This window comes from Crotalus tigris, unplaced genomic scaffold, assembly GCF_016545835.1.
Source record: "Crotalus tigris isolate CLP2741 ecotype Arizona unplaced genomic scaffold, ASM1654583v1 scf7180000017611.44802233496:7321179, whole genome shotgun sequence".
NCBI classification, from domain to species: Eukaryota; Metazoa; Chordata; class Lepidosauria; order Squamata; family Viperidae; genus Crotalus; species Crotalus tigris.
In genome coordinates, this window is record NW_024096511.1 from 4,215,025 (window position 1) to 4,239,934 (window position 24,910).

The 24,910-nt window shown below is 37.8% G+C and overlaps 1 protein-coding gene across 2 annotated transcripts in view; it reads left to right on the forward strand.

Moving 5' to 3' along the window:
* The window catches only part of ARHGAP18 (Rho GTPase activating protein 18), an 87,438-nt gene that overhangs the window by 7,573 nt on the left and 54,955 nt on the right, over positions 1 to 24,910 (forward strand). Inside the window, exon 1 of one of the 2 annotated variants that reach the window (XM_039324609.1) lies at positions 16,153 to 16,493. The exons of the other annotated variant lie outside the window; for it this stretch is intronic. Coding sequence (XP_039180543.1) covers positions 16,351 to 16,493 — 143 coding nt within the window. The 5' untranslated portion in view covers positions 16,153 to 16,350. Of the gene's footprint in view, positions 1 to 16,152; positions 16,494 to 24,910 lie in introns of those variants that run through there. 2 annotated transcript variants of the gene reach the window in all.

Here is a 24,910-nt window from a genome sequence, read left to right on the forward strand (position 1 = left end):
TCGATTTCTCCCTCTAGATGGAAATGCACAGACCTACAACCTCCCCCTCAAAGAAAACATGCAGACACCTATCAAAGAGACAACACCAAACATCCCTAAAAGAGTCACATCAACAAACACACCTGAGATAAACAGAAAAGCACCCCAGACTGCACCCCCCAAAAAAGAAAGGTGAGTGTTGGTAATAGGAGATCCTATCCTCAAAAGAATGGAATCAGCCATCTGCAGACCGGACATACAATCCAGGGAGGTATTTTGTCTCCCTGGAGCAAAAATCAAAGATGTGACCAAGAACCTAACCAAAATAATTAGGCCCACAGATTACTACCCTTTCCTCCTACTTCACATTAGGACAAATGACACAACAAAGAACTTTAGCACAATATTGAGAGATTATAAACAACTAGGCAATAAAGTTAAGGAGCTAGGAGCACAAGCAGTGTTCTCATCAGTGCTCCCAATGAAAGGCCAATCCCCATTGAAGGAGAAAAGAATTCTAGAAACAAACCACTGGCTAAAGGGTTGGTGTTGCCAAGAAAATGTTGGTTTCCTGGACCATGGACTGCATTTCCTACACAAAGAACTCTTGGCAAGGGATGGGCTGCATCTCACGAAAACAGGGAAAAATGTACTCAGAAAAAGACTGGTCCAACTCATCAGGAGGGCTTTAAATAAAAATTGAGGGGGAAAAATCTCTAGAACACAAAACCGGTTATAAATCCTGAGAAGACAAATCAAACAATGAGATAGGGAGTAATGAGAAAAAAGAAAAACTCAAACAACAATCTGGTGATGCAGGAAACATAGCCATGGACAGGCATAAAGGTCTTAAATGCTTATATACAAATCCTCAAATATTGGGGAACAAACAGGGTGAACTAGAAAAAATAGTACATGAGGGCAGGTATGACATAGCTGACGTTACAGAAACCTGGTGGGACGAAACCCATGACTGGAATGTACTGATGGATGGATACAAATTGTTCAAAGGAAATAGAGCTACAAAAAGAGGAGGGGAGTTGCACTATATATAAGAAAACACTACACATCTACAGAAATGCACGTGATCAAAGATAAAATCCCTCTAGAATGTATATGGGTCAATATAAAAGGGAAAAAAAGTGACATTGCCCTAGGTGTATATTACAGGTCACAGGTCGCCCAACCAATCAGAAGAAATAGATGAACTCTTTGCCAACCAGTTAACAAAAGTATGTAGGAAGCATACCACAGTAGTAATGGGAGACTTCAACTATCCAGATATCAACTGGGAGACCAACTCTGCAGCTAGTGGGAGATCAGACAGTTTCTTAACCAACCTAGCCAACAACTTTATCATCCAAAAGGTGAAGGAGGGAGCTAGAAGTAAAGCTATATTGGACCTAATTATTTCCTTCTTTGGAATCTGAGTTCTTGAGTACTGTAAAAAAAAAAAAAAGGTTACATTCCCCTTCAAATTCATCTTCATTCCTGGTAACTTCATGAACTCATCCTTGTCATATTCTCAGTCACAATACGGAAGTACTTTGCCAATGTCTTCTTTCAAGGATTTTTTTTTTTTTTGCTCTTCAGACTTTCCTGCAGCTCTGATATTTCTTGATGGTGTCAGTCCAAGTAATAACTAGGTGTTAGTGTGCTCAGCATTTTGGAACCAGCAAAATTTTGAGCACAAACATTTAAATTACTTGCATGAAATTTCAATAAATATAATGCCAATAATAGCAGAGGGTTGGCCTTCTCTTTTGAATCTACTCTGGAACAATGAAGCAGTAGGTGGTGGTTCTCTTGTGATATATACAAAATACGTGGAAGATAAAACAGCTGGAATCCATTTCACTCTGTATACCATTAGTTCTAGATTAAAATGTGACATGTACCTTTTCTGTTAAATATATAGATGGTAATTTGCCTTACCAGTTGGGATAGGGGTGTGGTTTCTTGTTGGTAGTTCTTTGATTAGGATATTATTTTCTACTTGATTGTATATAAACAGGCAGCAAATCCCACACTTACTCACACCTATGATATTGCCCAATTGGTTAATGAAATATCTGTAAACAAACAAGTAAGCTTAGATAGTACTAAGGCCAACACACTTCAACCTTGAGTTGCAGATATTCTCTCCTCTTGGAACAGAAATAACATTGTAGAAAAGTAATATCTGTGCATCTGTTTCTTATTGAACAAATAGGTAGCAACTCCTTCTGTGCAACAAGAGAAAATTAGAAAGTGAATCAGAGGGATGAAAAAGTCCTTACCTTAATGGGTTTGCTGATAAATGACAGTTAGAACAATACAACCAGTGGAACAACCTACCTCCAGAAGCGGTGAATGCTCCAACACTGGAAGTTTTTAAGAAGAGACTGGACAGCCATTTGTCCGAAATGGTATAGGGTTTCCTGCCTGAGCAGGGGGTGGACTATATGACCTCCAAGGTCCCTTCCAATTTTATTATTGTTATTGTTGTTGTTGTTATTATTATTATTATTATTACAGGTTTCCAGGACTCTGTAACCTTTTTTTAAAAAAAATAAAATAAAATCTTGAGATTTACGTTTTTGATTGTGATCAGCTGTTAGGGCCCTGACCCTGAATTTCTCCCAATGCTTTATGAAGCAACAGCTCTATTGCACTACTTGTGTATCCTCCACAACTTCCTCCATTGTGTCTTCTGTCTTTTGCAATCACCAGAGGAAGCTAACAGGAGGTTGTAAGATGATATGGAAATCTCACTGAGGCAAATCAATTCAATATTAAGCCATTAAAGCCAAGATTTAGAATTACATTTGCTGTACCAGTGGACACAATACTGAATATATGGGATCTGTCATATCGTATCTTCTAATCTTTGGAGAAAGAGCTAAAACCTGAGTTGGAAGAGTTATGAATTATTCTTTAATCAACTTTAGGAATGGCCTCCAAATTCTTTCCTTGTCTTCACTAGACACTCCAATGTTTACTGACAGAAGATTTGAGAAAATAAAGCCAACGGTTCTGGAGAACATCAGGTTGTGGAAGGATGGCTTATTGAATAAGGTGCTTGAGCACAGATTTGCTATACAACTTCAAAAATTCCTGGATGAGATGTTTTGTATTTTGACTCCTACTGATGCTAACCAACAGGAATAATGGCAGAAGATTGGGGAAGCTATGATTCAAAATAGCCTAGCTTGCTTATCCCTATCAGAGTAAGTGTTTGAGTGTTCATTTAGGAATTTGATTTTGTACCCTAGTGATTTCTTTAAATGTGGCCCCTAGAGAATTCCAAATGCTGATGCCAAGTTGTAGGTTTTGATATAAATTAAATGTTTGTCACGGCACTTTCCATTTTTTCATAGAATCCAACCTCTGGCATGCTACTCAAAGATCAAATTTGGCCCTTTACTCAGGGAAAGTTAGGCACCTCTGGGATAGTGGAAAATTACTACATAACCCACAGGGCTCATTCTTTGGGATTTTGCTGACTAATTTGTCTCCCACGAGATTTAAATACCTGGAGATAGTCCAAATGTTTGCAAGGACATGCCTTTGGTATGCTAATTATCCTTTTCCATCTGATTCAGGTGAGGCAATCAAAGGGTATATTGGTAGCTGGAAACAATCTTTATAAAATAGAGGCAATTAGAGAATAACTCCTCTGGAGGGAGGGAGGGAGGGAGGGAGGGAGGGAGGGAGGGAGGGAGGGAGAGAGAGAGAGAGAGAGAGGGAGAGAGAGAGAGAGAGAGAGTTACTATTTGTTTCAGATGGCTCTGCATTTTGGTTAAAGCTCAGGCTAGCAGCCTTATTTTATTAAGGGCCATAACAGAGTAATCTGTTGGCCGTTACATTGTTGCGTGCTTGTGGTGTTTGTAGTTAAAACCAATAATAAATGAGAATGGCTATTTTTCTGTTTCTGATACATTTTTTTCCTTTTTTTTTTCTGAACACCTTTTATCCCTATCTCCTGCCAGAGAGCAAGCTCTGGTAAGGAAATGACAAAGCACTTTTTTTTTTTTTTTTACTAGAGAGCTGTCTGGTCTCTTGCAAAGGACTTTTGAAATGTGCCTGAGAGCCTGTAGCTTCCAAAGTCCCAGATTTCTGCTCTAAAAGGACCAATGTTTCCATGTGGAGAGGCTGCTGAGTCAGATTTGTATATAAAACGTTAGTAAGGGCCTCCATTCTGTGACATGAATGATAGTAAAATAACAAAGAATCCAAATTAGATAGATCTATGTAAAGTGTCTCTTTATCTATTGAATACATACAACAAACATGAATGAATGTAGCACAAATGATGAATCACTGCTTAGCAACCAGAGCAATCTCCCCCCCCCCTTTTTAAACCATCTGTTTAATTGTTGATGAATGGAGGAAACCATTATCTCCTGGTTATTAAATGTCTCCTGTCATTGTCAGGAAACAATGAAGTTTTCAATCCCAGGACATTTCAGCTTCATTAACATTTATTTCATTTACATTCAGATTCAAATTCAAGAATGTTTACAGTGGGAAAACCAAATTCACTAAAATTTATATAACACTGAAAGTGCAACAGGATGAGAAATAAAATGTTTTCAAAGGAAAGAACCCTAAGGAAATCCAGTTGTCTTTTGAGAGAGAGAGAGAGAGAGAGAGAGAGAGAGAGAGAGAGAGAGAGAGAGAGAGAGAGAGAGAAAACACCTTTGGGACATAGCCTAGTTAGTACTGAGTGTATTGACTGGTACTTACATTTTCTAAATTAGAACATTTCCCAGGTTAGCTATGTTGTAGCAGACTAAATCATTCTACTGAACTTTAATTCAATGGAATTCCAGAGTCACCCCAAATAACTTCAGCTTGCAAAAACAATGTTTGAATAGATTAAACTACAGCATCCTTCAAACAAAAAAAATGATTATGTATAACCTGGTTTCACATGTCAGATGGTGTAGTTAATAGTTCTAGTGTGTTGTGTGAAGTTAGACAACTGGATTTATTTAGTAAGCCACAGTTCAGTAAATAATGGATGAACATGTTGTAAGATCACAGCAACTGGGACATAACATTTCAGAAGCGTGAATATGCTTAATCAGAGGCACAAATGTGTCTAAAATCTAAACCGACAATTTGTGAAACTATAACTGTTGAAAAACAAAATCAGTGATGCTCAGGGTCAAACTAGATACAATGTGAACTACATGAACTGAGCTTTCTGTTTGTGTAAAACCTGTAATCCTTTATGGAGAATTAAGAAGTTAAGTACTTTAAATTCTTAAACTTAAATTGTTTGCAAGTAATTTGTTGGCAAGTTTTTATTACCAAAAAATTACAGAACTGTTGCTATGACACTGTGTGTATGTGCCTAGCTAATTCACTCAAAAGGACTTATCATTAATTAGTGTAAAACAATTAAAAAGCATGCATGTGTAAAACCTATCATTCTATAAACATAATGTACCGGAAAACTCTTGATTTTTCTGTTTTTCCTTCAGTCCACAAATCTCCAAGCATTCAAGTAAGGTGAAGTAGGAGGTATGGAGATTAACAAAGTCCTTCTTTGAGGGAGATGGGCAGTTGAGAAATGTAACAAACCAACAAATAAATAAATCTTCAGAATGCTATGATTGGCACAACCTTAGAAAGAAACAAAATATTCTAGAATTCTCCAAAATGGTAGATTTTACAAATCAATATTAAAAATGCGGGATTCAATTTGTGATAATAATTACTGTACAAAAAAACGTCTCCAGACTTCTGAGGTTTGTCATCAGGCAAGCTGAATAATAATAATAATAATAATAATAATAATAATAATAATAATAATAATAATAATAATAGACTTTATCTACCAAGGCAAATAGGTGGGCGTGGAATGCTACAAGTACATCAGATGGTTGAAGAAGAAAAAATGGCTTTGGAAGAATATCTGAAGAACAATGATGAAGATGCACTGAAATTAGTATATCAGGAAGGCTTACTAACTACTGGAGAGACCAAACTGGCCTACAAGAAAGACCAAATGAAGAACAGAATAGAGGCATGGGAAGACAAAGCACTACATGGCCAATACATTAAAAAAATAGCTGGGAAAGCAGATAATAACAAGACCTGGCAATGGCTAAGAGCAGGAAAATTGAAGAAAGAGACCGAGGGACTAATTCTGGCTGCACAAGACCAAGCCTTAAGGACAAATGCATACAAAGTCAAAATTGAGAAGACAGCAACAGACAGTAAGTGCCGCCTATGCAAAGAAGCTGAAGAAACAGTGGACCACCTGGTAAGCTGTTGCAAGAAGATTGCACAGACTGACTACAAGCAGCGGCATGACAAAGTAGCAACAATGGTGCATTGGAAGATCTGCAAAAAATATCATTTGCCTGTAAGCAAAAACTGGTGGGATCATAAAATAGAGAAAGTCATAGAAAATGATAAAATTAAACTGCTCTGGGACTTCAGAATTCAAACAGACAAGCACTGCAACATAACACCCCAGACTTAACAATTGTCGATAAGAAAGACAAAAAAGTCTGGATAGTGGACGTGGCAGTGCCTGGAGACAGCAGAATAGAAGAGAAAGAACTGGAGAAGATAACAAAATACAAAGACCTACAAATAGAAATAGAAAGACTGTGGCAAAAGCAAGCAAGGGTAGTACCAATAGTCATAGGCTCCTTGGGTGCAATCCCAAAACAACTGAAGCACCACTTGAACACCATTGGCATTGACAAATTCGCTATTAGTCAATTGCAAAAGGCGGCCTTATTAGGAACTGCTTCCATCCTGCGACGATATCTGTAATACCATCAAACATCCACATCTGCCTATCCCAGGTCCTGGGTAAGGACTCGATAGGTAGACAAAATGCCAAATCCAGTCTGAACATCTGGCTGACTGTGCGATGATTGATAATAATAATAATAAAAGCAGGAAGGGAGAGAAGAGAAATGTGGCAGACATTGGAGCAATGTTTTTACCAGCAAATATTTTAGATGGATATTGATCAACCAACACAAAGTAGTTTTGGTTATAATAAAAGTTCTATCAGAACTCAGATGAAGTAAATACATCTTGATGAAATCTCAATTTTGAACAATATATTTATATAAATATACATTAATTAATAATTAGGAAGCCTATCATACTTTGGCTTTATTTATTTACATCATGACTAATAATTCTGGGTGTATTAAATTTATGGCAGACTTCTGGAAATAACATTGTTGCAGAATAACATATTGCAGAATATAAACGAATGCTTTCAGGACAAAGAGTCCTTTCTCTTATTTGAACATGATAGTTAATGGTCAAATAACTCAGAAAATGGTAACATAATGAGCTCTCTAGTGGAGGATTTTATTTTTAAAAAGAGCCTATGTGTGCAGTTTCTGATCTAGAATGGGACTTTGGGAGATGTTATCTTTATCTATTTGGCTCCTGCGATGTTCTTACAGGTACCTGGCTCCTACCACCCACCTTTGTGGGCCCTTTTGGGCAAGAAGCAGGAATGCTGTGTTTCTATTTAAAATATCCAAGCTCATATCCTTAATTCCACTAATTGTATTAGGAATAGTTATAAAAGCAACCACCAGAGTGCACCACCATCCCCTTTAAAAAGCAAATGAAGGACAAAGGGTCAACTTAAAATCAGTGTCTTATTTAAATAGAATATATTTATATGAGTGTAAATGATTTGGGTTGCAATTCTGAGCATTCTAAAGGCTATCTCCACTTAAATCAGTTGGCTTTACCTTTAGATAGCTGAATTAGCAATGCATAATGTCGGATAGTTATATATGTTGAAGTCCTTTCAAGTGTAAACAGCATTCAGCTCTACAGTACATATTACTATGTGACCATAATCCTATAATCCAGCAATATGAAATATAGAGCATTGAAACAAGTAATAAAACAAATATCCACATTAGCAGAAATAATAATAGAAAAACAAAGCAGTCATGCCTCATATAATTGGCAGCCTTTAATAATGACATGTGGCAGTATATTGTTTTATTAGTGAATAATCTTGTAATACCTAACATGTAATGAACTACTGAACTATTGAAAGAATCTTTTATAAATAGAAAATGGATTTTCCCCCACCAGAAAATTCTCTAATAATATATTAGTTGCTTCCAAGGGTGGAACAGTGTGCTTGTACTTTAAAGCTACTTATTCCAGCTTTTTTCATCATAATCCTTTCTTTAACACAGCTATTAACATTTCACACATACCCACAGAAGTACAGAGGGCAAGGGTTTAAAACAGTGAATATGTAGATGTGCATAACTTTACAGTAATCAAAGTATTCCAATTACATTATTGTTGTGTTTTAATAATCAGGTGGTAAATAGCATTATCAAGCAATATTCTTAAATAGAGGATAATTTATAATATCTCCACAAGTATGAATGGTTAGTATGTATCAATATAAGCATCAGATTTTAAGAGGATTATTTAACATCAAGAAAAATGCAGATATAAAAAGCAAATATGCTTACATATGATAAATTTAATGAAAATGTATCAGGAAAACTTTCTGCAGACTTTAACTTCAGAGTAAAACTAAATGTTGCTTCAAAACCATATTATATCTAGTTTGTATAATTTTATAAATTAATTAGTCAGCTTTATGATAAATGTCTGTCCCTAGAATTTTAATGTGAAATCTTGCAGCTGCCTTTCCTACTCATACCATCAGTATCTTTAAAATATACAGATTTTTATAATAAGGTGTTATTAGTTCTGGTAGTAAATATTTAGTTTTTAGTTCGGATTCAAACATTTTTATGTCAAGTACTTGGACTGCATGTGGAATTCTCCATTTTTTTTCCTATAGTGATGGCTCCATTCACATAACTTTATATTACAGGTTTCCCAGACTTTTGAGAATTGTGGAAAAATTAAAATTTGTATTGTATAGTATTTAGGGTTATTTCAGCAGTAGTGCCTTATGCTCACAATAAGGAGTTTGGGCAGCAATCCAGTAAGTACTTAATGGGCAAAAATGAAATATTTATCTGTAATACTGTGCTTTTGAAAAACCTGTATATAATCACATTACCTCAATAGCATCTTGTAATACCATACTTTCCGGCGAAGAAGACGACTTTCGCAAGCATTAAAATTGGCGCCGAAGTCGGGGGTCGTCTTATACGCCGAGTCATCTTATAAGCGAGAAATAAGTTTCCGGCGTATAAGACGACTTTCTAGGCATGCGACTCGGCGCCGAAGATGGGGGTCGTCTTATACGCCGGGTCGCCTTATACGCCCGAATATACGGTATATGAAATTATATTTACTGGCTAATTCTAAGTGTTTGCTTTGAAATGAGTATTTAGAATATGGTTTAGAATATTCCACACATACAGTAACAGCAGCAGCTGACTCTCTGCAGAGGCTCTGAGCACTAAACTGAAAACATTTGATAATAATTATAAATAAGCTACAGAATTCATTCAGAAGGGATGGTTTGCTTTGCCATCAGTCCAAGTGGAACTGTTTTTTCTTTTTTTCTTTATTTATTAGTTTATAATATATAATACAAAAATACAAAAGAAAATAGTAGGAGAATAGAGGAGGAAAAGGCGAAGGAAAAAGGGAAAAAAAAGAAAGGCATTGACTTCCAGCCCCCTTTGGTGCAGTAGAATAAGATAATAATATCAAACCTCAACGTTTTATTTGTACATAATAATGTAAGTGACTTCTGTACAGGTAGTCCTTGACTTACAACCAAAATTGAGTCCAAAATTTCTATTGCTAAGCAAGACAGTTAATTTTGCCTCATTTTACAACTTTTCATGGCACAGTTGTTAAGGGAATCACTGCAGTTGTTAACCTGGTAACACAGTTGTTAAGTGAATCTGGATTTCCCATTGAATTTGCCCATCAGAAGGTCACAAAAAGTGAACACATGACCCTGAGACATTGCAACCATCATAAATATGAGCCCGTTGCCAAGCATCTGAATTTTGATCATGGAACCATGGGAGTGCTGCAATGGCTGTGTGAAAAATAGTCTTAAGTCACTTTTTTCAGTGCCGTTGTAACTTTGAATAGTCACTAAATGAACTGTTCTAAGTTGAGGACTACCTGCACTCTGCTAAACTTAAAGCAGCCTTTAAATTTATTCAATTTTAGTTTATTGAACCTATATACTAGACTCCTGTAAGTTTTGTGCAATAAGAGGCTCCATTTATGTATTGTTTATTAGAATTAAACAGTGCCTGGCTATATACTGACTCTGGGTGACTGACAGTTAAATAAAAAACAGTACAGAGAAAATTCTGTACATCCAATTATATCCCATGTACCAGAATCCACTATCAACTGGGGCTCTATAACCTCTTGCCCTACACTATTTTGGCTTTTAAGCGGACTTGCATTCCATTCCCCAATCACTGTATTATTTGAGGGTTGAAATGGTTTGATTTTGATTTTGAGCTGTGTATTGTATATAGTTGATTCTATGTTCTTGTCCCTCCAGGCTCCAGAGTCTACTGGAATTAGGCAGCCAATAAATTTAAGTTAATTAATTATGATAATTTAAAATATATGATTAGTAGCATGGTACCTAGTTCTCAGTATTTTCATTATGAACTGATAATGAGTCCTATCACCTTCTCCTAGTAAATCAGGGTAATAAATCTGGGCTCCAAGAATCCAGATGATCAACAGATGGCAGTAAAGAGAAACATAAAACTCCTTGTTTCCATCTAGTGATCATCCATATTTTGCAGGCCAAATTTAGTAGCTCTCAATCAGGGGTTTCCAAACTGGTGTGTGTGTATGATGATGTGTCCAAGGGGACATGATGATGCAATTTGTTAAAAGAAAAAAACATAATAGATTAGCAGTGTGTGAGGATGGACAAATTGATGGGAAGATGAAACAAAGGGTGGAAAGGTGCTGTGGAGTTTGGTGGGTGTGCAGTATATATCTGTGGCTGGATGGGCCCACAAAAAGATCGGCAACAGATTGCGTGGAGAAAGTCCATTGTATATAATGGTTTCTACCAATGTATAATGGTTTCTGTGGCTTTCTGAAACATCTCAATAATGCCACTTGCAATTTGGAAACAGGCAAATGTAGCCTTTGGAAGAAGGTCTGAGGTAGCCAGCGGCTACCTCATATAAGGCTAGGCTGGGCACACTGTGTAGACCAGCGGTTCTCAACCTATGGGTCGCGCCCCCATTTGGGGTCGAACGACCATTTTACGGGGTCGCCAAAAACGCGATCTGCCATTTTCCCCCCTCGGGGGGCGCTGCCGCGCATGTGCGCCGCGCATGGGGCGCCGCCATGCATGGGGTGGCCCCACGCATTTGCGGTGCGCATGGGGGCAGCCCCGCGCATGCGCGGCGCGTCCGTGTGACGGGGGTTGCCGTCACAGAAACGTTGAGAAACGCTGGTGTAGACAGTGGAACAAAGACAACGGCAAAGGTCAGCTGGGTGTAGCAGGACCAGTGAAGCACAGAGTGGTAGAGGCAGCTGGGACATTGTGCTGTGGCACTGAAGTACTTGGCTGTGGCACCACCGGGGATGAAGTAGAGGCCTGGTATTGGGTGTGGCTGGCTGAGCCTGCTGAAGGCCCTGGTGTTAAAGGCCCTGGGCCTCTACTTCAGCACCAGCACCAATGCTGGTACCATAGCTGAGGAGTGCTACTGTGTAAGGAGGCCAAAAGGGCATCCTTTCCACCCATCCTTTCACCAGATGGGTAGGAGAGGAGGCAGCCCCTTACTTTACTGAAGCTCAGGGCTGGGAGACACCATGCTTGGACCTTGGTGTGTCCTCACCTAATGACTGATGGGATTCAGTTACCAATGGCAAAGGGGACTGCTGGGATTTCTATCGCTAAGCAATACAATAACGTGATGTTGCACTTTATAATGGCATTGCTTAGCAATGGAAATTCTAAGTTCCCATTACCACTGCTGAGAGTTAACTATATGCATCATTCAGAAGTTCAGAACTGCACAGAATGGATGATTCTATGTATTGTGGAAGCCGTGGTGGCAAAGTGGTTAGAATGAGGTATTGCAGGCTGCCCACAGCCTGGAAATCTGCCCACAGCCTGGAGTTTGATCCTGACAGATTCAAGGTTGACTCAGTTTTCCATCCTTCTTAGGTCAGTAAAATGAGGACCACATTGTGGGGGCAATATGCTGACATTTGTAAACCGCTCAGAGAGTGCTGGGGCAATATATGTCTAAAAGCTATTGCTATTCCCCAGCAGTGATATTGCTTATTATTTGTTCGCAACTCTTAACAAATGTTAGAGAAACTAAAATGTTTTCAGTTCACCTTAATGGCCTATCAACAAGTGCTGTGAATCTAGGGTTTAGTGTTGAAAGGGAGAAGCTATTTATGGAGTTATCAGCAAATAGGTTGGGTTGCAAAGCCTAAAAAGTCTTTTCTTTACCCACATGGTATCTCAGCATGATTGCATTCCAGGGCTTTACCAAGCTGAATTCATGTAAACATAAATTGCCTGCCACACATGAGATCTATGGCAGGAAATCTTGGCAGTGGGAAAGAAAATGTCACAGAGGCAGGATGGCCTCACTTTCACATGGGCTTCTCCTGTATCAGAAACATAGAAGAGAAAAAAAACCACTCATTTTATGAAGGTTGCAACGATTCTCTTCGATTTTTTTTTCTTTCAGCGCTGCTTTGCAGCCATCATTACTTAATGGCAAGCAGTATGTCTGGGAGCAGACACACGGTATATGTAGGAAATGATCAGACTGAGCCCGAGGGAGGGGTCAAACATGTCATGAGTCCCTTTGCGGTCACAAGAGATCTAAGTCCAGCCCATCGTGAATTCCTTATTTACCGCCAAATTGCGTTAATGGTTAGTGGCTCAGATTCTTGTAGAGAACTTAAGCTTGCAATAAATTTTTATACTCATTTGAAATGCCTGGATCTCTCTAATACTTGACAGTATAATTCCTATGTAGTAGGACTCAGTAGCAAGGTGTGGATTTACTGATTTTTCTTGGAAAATTTAACATAGAAACACTATCACAGATAACTCTTTTTTTATGTAAAAAAAAGTCCAGGCTCTATTTCAGTATGTTCAAATTCTGATCCTTCTGCCTAGATAACGAGATCAAACCATCTGGATTGCTGTGACAGATACAGATACCTTTATCTTGTGAACAGTGCTGGTTTCCAATATTGTTGCAGGTCAATTTAAGCCCTTCATGGCCTCATGGGCAGGTCATTTGAGGAAGCTTCACTCTCCAATGGTCTCTACCTGTCTTTTTTTTTTATTAAACATTTTTAAAATTTTACAATAAAATTTCCTTCCCCAAACCCTCCCAACCCACCCCAATACCCTCCCCCAATCTTCCCAGAGCTGAATACAGGCTTAATTAAAACTTAAAAGAAAAAATTTAAACACCAATGAACCATAAACAAATTTGGTCTCTACCTGTCTTATCAGGTGTGGCAGGAAGATAATGCTCCAGCTCCTGTCAATTAGGAAATGCCATCTTGTAAGATTCAGTAATGAAATGGCACATGTCACTTAAGGTCAATTTGGTCTTGGTCAGGCTAGCCATTTGGAAAGCCTTTAAGACTTGTCTGCTTTCCTGGTTTAGAGGTTGAGAAATTAGGTGAACCCATAATATGATATTGGTTTACTCCATTGCCATTTTGTTCTTTTGTTCAGGATGCTTATTATTTTACTATTCTGTCTTGATATTCTAAACCAGCAGTCCCCAACCTTTTGGGCACCAGGAACCGGTTCCACGGAGAGAGGTTTTTCCAAGGATCGAAGGTTTTGTGTGCTGCCTGTGGACTTCAACTCCCAGAATTCCCTTCGATGGGGCTTTGCTTGTTTGTGGGGACTGGTTGCTTGCAGGCCGCAGCCTGGTACCGGTCTGTGGAGTGGGGGTTGAGGACCCCTATTCTAAACTATGTTAGCCACCCAGAGTCATGTTTTCAAGATGGACACAGCCCAAACATCAATTTAAATAAATAGATAACTTCTATAAGGTGGGAATGCTGACATAATCATTTACTTCAACATCAGCTGAAGTGGAAAAACTTAAATCTTAACTCAGTCAATTTACAGTTGAGGAAGATATTTTTTTTCTCTCTATAAAGATATTTCAACCCATTTTGGAAGAAGTCATGCTTTTTCTAAAAGATCAAATGTGAAATCAGCTTATGGTGCGAGATGAAAACAGCTAGTCTTTTGACTAACAACCATTTGTTTAGTGACTTTTAGAAGTCATAACGGCACTGAAAAAGTGACTTATGACCATTTTTCATACTTACAGTGGTTGCAGCATCCCCATGGTCATGTGATCAAACTTCAGATGTTTGGCAACTGACATATTTATGACGGTTGCAATGTCCCGGGGTCATGTGATCCCCTTTTGCAATCTTCTGACAAGCAAAGTCAATGGGGAAGCCAGATTCACTTAACAACTGTGTTATTAATTTAACAACTGCAGTGATTCACTTAACAACTGTGGCAAAAAAGATCATAAAATGGGACAAAGCTCACTTAACAACTGTCTTGCTTAGCTACATAAATTTTGGGCTCAATTGTGGTTGTAGATTGAGGAATACCAGTAGTACAGAAATTGGCCATTTTCTGAGAAACAGCAATGGACCAGTGTGATAACAAGCTACACACAATTCATTCAGTTTGCTCACATGTTGCTTAAAATAGGCATCCTGTGGATGACACAATGACTCTACAGTAAGAACAGTGCATGAGTACGTGACCTCCAGTTTTTACTTCATCTTTGCAAGGTCAGATGTAATAAGTTACAATATCTGCCCTTTAATACAGCAGCCCCCAACCTTTTGGGCACCAGGGACCGGTTCCATGAAGGGCAATTTTTTTGCAGACCAGGGGTGTGTGGTCTCACATGCTACCTAGATCCCAGATGTGCACAGATGGGGCTTTGCTCACTTGTGTGGTTTGGTTCCTGGTGGGCCATAGATTGGTGCTGGTCCATGCCCTAGAGCAGTGTTTCCCAAACTTGACAATTTTAAGGCATGTGGACTTCAACTCCCAGAATTCCACAGCCAGCAATGCTGGCTGTGGAATTCTGGGAGTTGAAGTCCACATGCCTTAAAATTGTCAAGTTTGGGAAACACTGCCCTAGAGGTTGGGGACTCCTGCTTTGATAAAGATAGTAGAGTGTGCCAGCATAAAAGTTCTGTGTGTTCATAGATATGAGTTTATAAAGAAAAAGGGCAAAAGTGAGATTTTTTTTTCTGCAAGCATCGAGCAAAGCAGAAATGGTGAACTAAAGAATCGGACACTCACTGCAGCTGAAACCAAACCTGTCTCCAGTTACAAAACTGCATTTCTTACATAGTGGAGGGTTGCAAAAATGGCCCCAAGAAATTCTGACTAAACCACATCAGATAGACTGATTTCTGCAAATGTGTACCTGGGCTCATACCACAGCAACCAAGCCGCTGCTGTCAGTCACAAATGCATCTCAGTTACAGGTAATATGTCCGATGACTGCTAAAGTGAATAAAAGTAAGAATGACAAGAAAATATATAGAACAATTTTGATATTAGAACATGATACATCTCCGATTTTCCGCTTGTTTTCTCACTTTGCATAATACTGGATTGCTAGTCAGCACAAATCTGTAGGACTGAGAGAAAATTTTCCTGGAAAAAGAAGAAAATTAGCATAACATCAGGTTGTAAAATTTCCCCAGGAATGTTTCCTTTCCAATCTCTGTGAGTCATTTTTTTCCTGAGTTTTGAGGATGTCTTGTACAAAGCCTTCAAGAAAGGACTGAAACATGATTTTACATAGCAGAAGAGGGAGGAAGCAAGGAAGGAAGGGAGAAAGAAAAGAAAGGGAAGAAAACAAAGAGGGAAGAGCGAGCGAGAAAGAAAAAGAAAGAAAGAAAGAAAGAAAGAAAAAGAAAGAAAGAAAGAAAAAGAGAAAGAAAGAGAAAGAAAGAAAGAAAGAAAAAGAAAGAAAGAAAGAAAGAAAGAAAGAAAGAAAGAAAGAAAGAAAGGAAAGAAAGAAAGAAAGAAAGAAAGAAAGAAAAAGAAAGCAGAAGGCAGCTATGAGCGCCTCGGCAGCGGGCAGTATTAATAAAAGATGATGCACTGTATTTTACAGTTGCGGCGGAAGACAACTTGGCTCAGCCGCCCCGCTCACCTGCTTAAATCATTAAGTTACAGCGAGGAAAGCGCGGGCGAGGGCCGAGGGGCACGGATAATTCCCGCGAACAATACGGTGGAGGCTCATTGGAGGAAGGCAGCTAGTCTCACTCCTCCCCTTTTCCTGACCGCTGAAGCGCCCGGCCTTCGAGGGGAGGACCCGAGAGAGCAGGAACTTCACGGAGCGTCTCTTTTTTTTTCCTTGTCGGCGGTAGAGCCATTATGCTCTCGCTCCCACCATGAGCCGCTGGTCTGCTTCCCAAGGAGTCGTTCTGACGGCGTATCATCCCAGCAGCAGTAGCCGCCGCCGCCGCTGCCTCCAGGACGCCGAAGAGGCGCCGGGAGCCGATGCTGAGGACAATGCCGAGGCGTCCCCCTTAAGGTAAGGACTGGCGCTCCCACGCCACCTTGCTTGCGAGGGGGAAGCCTGCTAGCCGGGCGTCCGGGCGGCGCAAAACCCGGGACTCGCGCTGGCGTACCTGTTGACGTAGGCGGGCTGCTCGGAGCCAGGTACGAAGGACTTAGCCGCGGCGTGCCGTGAATCATATGACCAAAGTTTAAATGTCAGAAGAAAGTTGGAAGAGCGACCTTGAAGGGTGCTGCTGCTGGACCCTGCAGGCGAGCGTGGAATAAATGTGTGTTGGTACTAGCACCTGTTGCTTACTAAGTAATATTGCATACAGAAGTAATAATCAAACACGCTAAACCGCCTTCTTGGATGGTCTGCAGGGCATAAAGCTGTTTTTGGCACCGAGAAGGGCAGGAAGCAGGTGGGGAAGCTTTGGGTTCGCCTGCATCCGCAACACCTGTCTTAACACATTCTTTATCTGTTTGATAATTAACCTCCAAGTCTGCATGCAGAATCTTTCCAAATGTATTTTCCCCACTTATATTAAAGTAATTCTACACACCAGAAAATACTTTGTTTCCTGTAACCAAAGGGATTCAGCAATATAGTAGGTGAGCAAGTAATAAGAGTGTGTGCTAGTCTACTCCGTTTCTCCCCATAGTGGAAAAAGAAGCAATTTCCTAGATTACATAAGTGCAATTTAGTTGTATCAAAAAGTTAAATAAGGTTCCTTTTAAAGTGCAAACTTTTTTTTAACTAATAGCATGACTAATAGGCTGTCGCTTAAAATCCCTTTCACATAGATTTCAGAGGTACAGCAGACTTTCCTGGTATGTGTACTTTGCTTCTCGCAGCCCCTCCCCCTGCCACCATATTTTTCCTTAATGGCCCCAGTTTTTTCTTTCTTTCCTGAATTGATAGTATATGAAAAATACTGATTGCATACAGTTTTGTTCAGGGGAAAAAAATCTTGCTTCAAGAGACAGATAAATTAATCCAATTGTTAAAAGGTGCAAAGAGGCTGGCATGATTTAAGTATCACTGGTGTCATCAGGATTATGATATAATCAATTCTATTATGGACAGGTAGTTTGTTCTCTGCATAATATTGGTACTGTGTAATGTTCTGTATTTCTTTAAGATTCAAAAAGATGGACTTCATATGAGGTTGTTTATTCCAGTTTAGTTGTCATCTTTGAATGATGCCTGCAAAAGAGCTAGAAAAATACAGGATCAGACCTGGATTGATAGATGTGGTGGTCTGTTCAGAACTGACCCCAGAATTTCTGCCATATGACTTATGGCTGTTATGAAGGTCACCATGTGACCAGACTCAATTTTTGTTTTTACAATTGTCATGAAGTGAATCACCATGACCATTAAGGAATCACCATGGTTATTAAGGTTATTAAGGAAATCCATTCTTCCAAATGGGTATTGTTTGCCAGAAACTAGCACAAAATGCTAGAAACTGGCAAAAAATACTAGAAACTGGCAAAAACATAGCAAATTGCAGTCATGTGACTGTGGGACATTGCAACCAGTCATAAATACGAGCCCAAATGTGCCCAAAATGTGATCATGTGACTGGGGGGATATGTGTGTGGTAATCATAATTTTGAGGATGGGTTGCAAGTAGCTTTTTTGAGGGGGGGGAAGGCATATAATTTCAAGCAGTTGTTAAGCTACCAGTTATTGAATACACACACACAGACACACACACACACACACACACACACACACACGAAGGAGAGAGAGAGAGAATCAATAGATCTAATGTTTTTTTTGAAAAAAAATTTATTTAAATTTTCAATACATATAATACTTTCCATACATTATATAAGAAAAAAAAAATAAAAGAGAAAAATACCTTTAAAATAGAACCTTAGGTGTCGCTCGTCTATCTCCCCCCCCCCTGACTGCATCTAATGTTTGATGTAGTGGTCAAGGCACTAGGTTAGAAACCAGGAGACCATGAGTTCTAGTCCCACTTTAGACACAAATCAGCTGGATACCTTGGGCCAGTCACTTTCTCTCAGTCCCAGGAAGGAGGCAATGGCAAACCATTCTGAAAACACCTTGCCAAGAAAATTGCAGGGACTTTTCCAGGCAGTCACCAGAAGTCAACAATAACTTGAAGACATTGAAAATAAAATAATATATATAAGGCCAGAATTGTATACTTTTTAAGCTTTCTTAAGATAACTTCTTATTGGAAGCTACATGTAATTTCTTCATTTTTATGGCATTACACTTGAATACACAAAACATTTTTGAATTCTCTCACCGAGTTCACTCTCTTTTATGTACTAAACATTAATGTGCATAGAGCCTGTACTGATTTAATGCTAAAAATAAAGGCTTTTCCAGTCATTTCAAGTTGCCAGCATTGGCCCTTGTCATTTCCAAGTACAGAATGAGATTGCAAGACATTTATTTCAAGGATACTAAGCTAGAATGGGAAAAATCTCCAAAAATACTTAAATATTTTCGTATTTTCTTTTACATTATAACTGCAGATGTATATTTAAGACTGCCTCTAAAAATAAGTTGAGATATTAGCATGATTCTTTACTTCAGAGCATCAATAGTGTTTCAGGAAAGGAATTGTTCCCTTGTGGCATGGTTTCTTCTGGTGTGTCCAACTTTTGGTTTGGAACCTGGATGGCAGTATGAAGGAAATGACTGATATACTTGATGAAGTCAGCATTTTCATTGTTAAGGAGAAATTTAGGCCTGAGCATCCGAAATTCACAAGCTTGCCAGATTGTAACAGGATAGAAAGGAAGTGTGGCTCCCAAATGGGCTCTTGAGCTGCTGCATTTTGTTTTTCAAGTTATTTTCCCACTCCAGATATAGATAGTTCTGAGTTCCATATGTCTCTTCTTACAAACCTGAATTACAGCAAAGCAAGATGTTGCTTTGATATAAAAAGGTGATGAAGCTTGAACTCTATATGAATGTGATTATTTATTTAATTACCATTTGAAGAAAGTGTATAGACCCTACTTCTTAAAGGGCATTAAGCCAAAAGTTTTGGGGGTCAGCGTTTTGAGGAATTCTACTGTATTTGCTGTTGCTTTAATACATTCAGCTTGATTCAAAACATTTCTGCAACAGTAAATGAGAACAAACCTGGAAAGCAAAAATATATCCTATGATAGCAGTTGCAAATTATAGACTTACTCATAACCAAAGCTGAGCTCCAAAAATAAATTATGGTATTGTGGTTTAATGTCCTGTGGAGTAGTGGAAAAGTTTAATATGTGGGTCCAGTAAAGAAGGATATGCTGTATGCTTTGTCTTTTATGGCAAGGGACATTCTCTGGAGTTATTTAGATCGGAAAATAGTATAGATGTTTTTCTCCTTTCCCCCCTAAAACTTAACTTCTTATTTCATTTAATAAAGTGCTTTTCAATCATAAATTTCTGGGTATCTTGCCTAGTTTGTTGAGACTAATTTTCATTCTTACACAGGGAACAATATAAGCTCTCTACATTTCTCCAAAATATCTTTTGTTTTGTAGTTGCCCTGTCCCAGACACAGGATGTTAAGATTGGTCCTCCCTCTGTTTTGTAACACCTGTGTTTTCTCTTCAATTTTTTCCATCTCTTGTTCTTTCTGAAAAAAAAATGATGGAAAAATGAAATCTGCACATTATCTATTGATTGGTAGTGATAAGAGCTACCCATTTGGAAGCATCAGTGGCCTTAGCAAAAAATAAATACAATTAAACAACCTGTGACCCACTGAGTCATTGTTTCAGAGATATTTCCTTTCCAGATTCTTCAATGCCTTCAATTTCTAAGGTACTGCCTTTATTGGAAAAGCATAGCACACTCAAACATCAGCACATGAAATGTTTTATGACATGTATTATGTTATAAGCTGTTTTATGATAATTTTATGTCATAAAGTGTTTTATAAAATTGCCAAATTTCAGTTCCATGGAAATATGGATCCAGATTTTAGATGCATTCTATAAGTTAACACATTTGAGGTATCTTGGTTCAAAAATTGTTGCCCTATGAAGCACTATTTTACCCAGTTAAAGGTTATGGAGTTTTAGTAGCATATAGATAAAATGCTTGGAAAAATTAAAGGCTTTCTCTTAATTTTTTTTCAAAAGTTATGGTGACTATTCATCTTTCAATGATGATGATCAGATAAAGAGATAAAGAAGGTTACAATAAAAAAGTAATAGATACATGCACATTGATATATGCTTACACACACAAGCAGGGCTTTTTTTGTCATAGAATGCACTGGAACGGAGTTCCGGCACCTTTTTTCAACAGATTTTCCAGAGTTGCCTTGAACAAAATCCTAGTCTTTTAGATACACTAAAAATTGAAGGAGTTTTTTTTTTTCAACTACAAAGGTAAACCTTGTAGGGTAGGCAAGGCGGATTGTATGACGTGTGTGAGTTCCGGCACCTTTTCTTTTTTAAAAAAAGTACTGCACACAAGTATATGTAAGATGTCTTATAAATCACATACACATATACACACATATATGGCAAAATAGAAACTAATAAGCTAATAAGTTCTTTACAATTATAACATGAACATTCATTGACTAATTTTTGCCATCATCATTTTTATTATGTTTGATGAATTTAATAATACATTACTTAGTTTAATTAAGTTTAGATTTTATTATTTTAATTACCATAGTTTATTAGTGATGCTTTGAATGATCACATTACAAATTTTTAGTGGCTAGTTGTAAATCTGTTTTCTCTTTTCCTCTCTACCCCTCTCTCCTTCCTTTATTTAGCAATTAACTTTAGATTATAAGTTTCTTGGTCTGGGATCTGGCATCTTGTATTTTTAAAAATCCTGTGCATGTGGGTGACATTATGTATACAATAAAAGATATGTTAACCAGACAAAGTGAGAATGAAATAGTCCAATGAAAGATTTTTCAAAATATATTCCATGGAACCCTAGGGAGTCTGTGAGATACTAAAGGGAAAAAATGTTCACATTCAAATTTCTATTACTAGAATTTGCCTCCTTATCAATGACTTTTTGCTTAAATGTGTCATAGATAGGATCTTAATTTCATGAGAATGATTCATTGTCTTGTTATAAATGTGCTCGTAGAAGAAAAAACAAGCAGAGCTAGGGGGGCAGAGTTAAAACAAGTCATCAGCCTAGAGTCATTATGTTCCCACAAATAGTCTAAGTCCAACTCCTTTTGATTTCCGTTGGCCTTTATCTGGTGCCAATTTAGTATTGAACTTTAGTTGAGTAGGTTCCTGTGTATAGGCTTGAGCAATGAATCTTCTGAATTGCATCTTAAAGTATGGTCTTGATTCCTTGTGCCTGACAGTGGCAGCTATTATGTCTGCCCTGGCTTTTTTTTCAAAGAGGAGGAGATACCAGTGATGTGAAGACTAAAATGAAATTAGTCCATGGAATCTTTGGATTTGGTCTCTAATAAATGATGTATGAACCCCAAGCAGTGCCACTGCTGCTAATTGGAGGAACAAAGAGGTGAATGGCAGAGGACTTCCAGATTGTAGAGTTGGTCTCCCTATCAGAAATGCTTCCCTAGGAACCCTGATGAATCATAATTGAATTTATGCAGGAATGACTCTGGTGCTTTTATATCATAAGGCAGGATTAGAGCCTGAGATTGTGCATTTCAGCCTGTTTAGCATTATTTGGACCGTGATTTTTTTTTTCCTGGGTTACATGAACCCTGATCACTTTTCTCTTTTATTTATTCATTGATCTGATTTATATAACTGGCCACCTCAACTTTTACATGAGATTTACAAAATAAAATAAATAAAATACATAATGTCAAAAATAAAAATAAAACACATAGCAGCTTGGGTGGATTCAGTATTATATTTCTTGCGTTGGGATCTGCAGACCAGTTTGAATATTGCTTTGTTTGTAGAATCTCTATAGGAAAGGTTGACTTTCTTAAAACCTTTATTTTCTGATCATTCATTTTGGACCCCTATGCTTGCATGGGGTAGAAGAGCAACAAAGGGAAAGTTTCCACAATGCCCTGATCATAATATAATATTTGAAAAGAAAACCACCCACCTCACTTTTTAAGAAAGCTCATTGCAAAACAGTATGATGGATTGTGGACTGATACTTCCTAAACAGGTTTTCCTCGGTCTTTTCTCTTTCAAAGAGTGGTATCAAAAGCTGTTGTTTTACATTACTGTTTGAAAATATGCAATAGTATTATCACTTTTTATACTTAAAGAGCAAACAATAACATTGTTCTGGAATAGATATTAGTGAATATTGGGAAGCTATATATTTTAAAAGGCATTGTTCCTTTTTCTGAGAATCTTAAAATAGTTATCACCAGAAGAGTTCATTTGTTCCTCCCTGCAACAAAGCAAATCTGTTTCCTCTAAATAGCAATGACTTCCTCATCCTCAGGAAATAAGGTACATATTTTCATAAGCATCTATAATATGGTAGGAACAATGGTAATGTAAATAACTGGAACATGTACTCAGTCACATTCAATCACAGTAGAAAGATTATACAGAACCGTTAGAATCCTATGGTGTTATACGGAAGTGTACAAGGAGACATGATTAACAGGAAGATACCATTTTTATTCACTAAATTGATTGATGTGTGTAATTGCTAAGTGTTGTCTGTGAACAGATGACTGCATCTGTTAGCTTAAGACACACACAACTTCTCATAATTAGAGAGTAAATGATGCGTGTTTCATATCAACCAGTATAGGAATCCATATATCTTTGCATGAAAGTAGAACAACTTTATACTCCACTACTTGGAGTTTGGAGTTTAAATATTTTTGACTTCTGAGAGCTACAAAGTGAAGTGGGCAATCTCTCTACTTTCAACTGTGTGTGTGTGTGTATTTGTTCTAAAATAAAATAGGTTTAGAGATCACATGCTGTTTGTGGGCTGAGGGTTGCTCACTTCTAGTGTTTCTGCACATTTATTATACAATAAATACTTTTTTGGGAATAAAGAAATTTCCTGAATTAATTTGGCATAACGGCTTTGCCCAGCTCTTGCATCCTAGTGAGGCTTTGTGTTTCTTGTCATTAGAATTCTGAGCTTAGCAGTTGGGACTTAGTTGTGCACGTCTGGAACTAGAAGAACACCAAAGTTTATGCATTCATGGCCTTTATCTGAATAATTAAAACATGTACAGTAGTTAATGGCTGAAGATTGTATACTGTACCACATATGTGTATGGAACCTTTGATGTCTTTCCATTGTATCCAGATATTTTAACAATTAGCATTATTTACAAAAATAAAAAATGTAATGTATAATTGTAATTTTTAGTTTGTAATTCTATAGTTGCTTATAGAAACTATGTCAGACTTATAAATCTTCTTAATCCTAAAGGAATATGGTATGTCTAAGCAACTCAGTTCACAAAAATGGTCTTTTGTATTTAAGGAAGGGGTTTCTAAAGAAAAAACTATCCTTTTTGTGTTTCTTTAAACACTGATACCTGCCCTTGCACTGAAAATTATTTGCAGAATTCCTGAAAGAAGTGTGACTAATAAGATTAGGCTTTGTTTACCACATTTCATACAAGAGAAAGGGATTATTGCATGCTTTCATTAAAGCGATTTCTGGTAGAATAAGCACAACTCCAATAAGTAAGTTCTTTCATGTCATTTGTTTTGGCTGATAAGGAGAGAGACTGTATATAAGAGACACATAAGCTTCAAGAGAAATTTCATATATAGATGGCAAACAAATCAGGAGAGTTTCTCTAAGAGAGAAGTCAAGAAAAATATTCATTTTCTTAGTTATTGGTCTCTCAATATATGCATTATGAAACATCTCTTCATTTAATAGTGTTAGGCTATCCAATAAATTTTAGAAATTCATAGATTTGAAATTAGATATTCTTCACTATTTGTAGGCTGATATCCATTTGCAGTAAGCCTTGTGTTGTTCAAATATTTGACATTTTGAGAATTTCATTCCAATACCTCTAGAGGATGTCACACTGGGGAAGGGTAATGTGTACATATACTGGTAGAGCAATATTCTTTTATGAACAGTAATTAATATTTTTGAAATACTGAGACTGTAATCCAGAACAAACTGAGCATGTCCAAAATAATTAAATTTATTTCGCCCCTGGGAAAAATAGACATGCTGCAGCTGCACTTTCCCAGTCCCCACATACGCACACTTCAGAACCACAATTAATAGGCAAATGCTTTAATCTTAATTAATGCAATATTTTCCATTACTTGTCTGTATTCAGGCCTATGTTTCTTTTGGTAGGATGGGAAGGAAATTAAGATCACATCTTTCAGAAGTAGAACATTTTACATTTACAGGATACTCTAACCTTTTCAGTGGTGGAAAACTAGAGGCCCTACTAGATCCTAACTGATTCTTGATCCTTTGAGGGCTATTTCTGTCACCTTGTACAGTGATTAAACAAAAAAATCTGAATG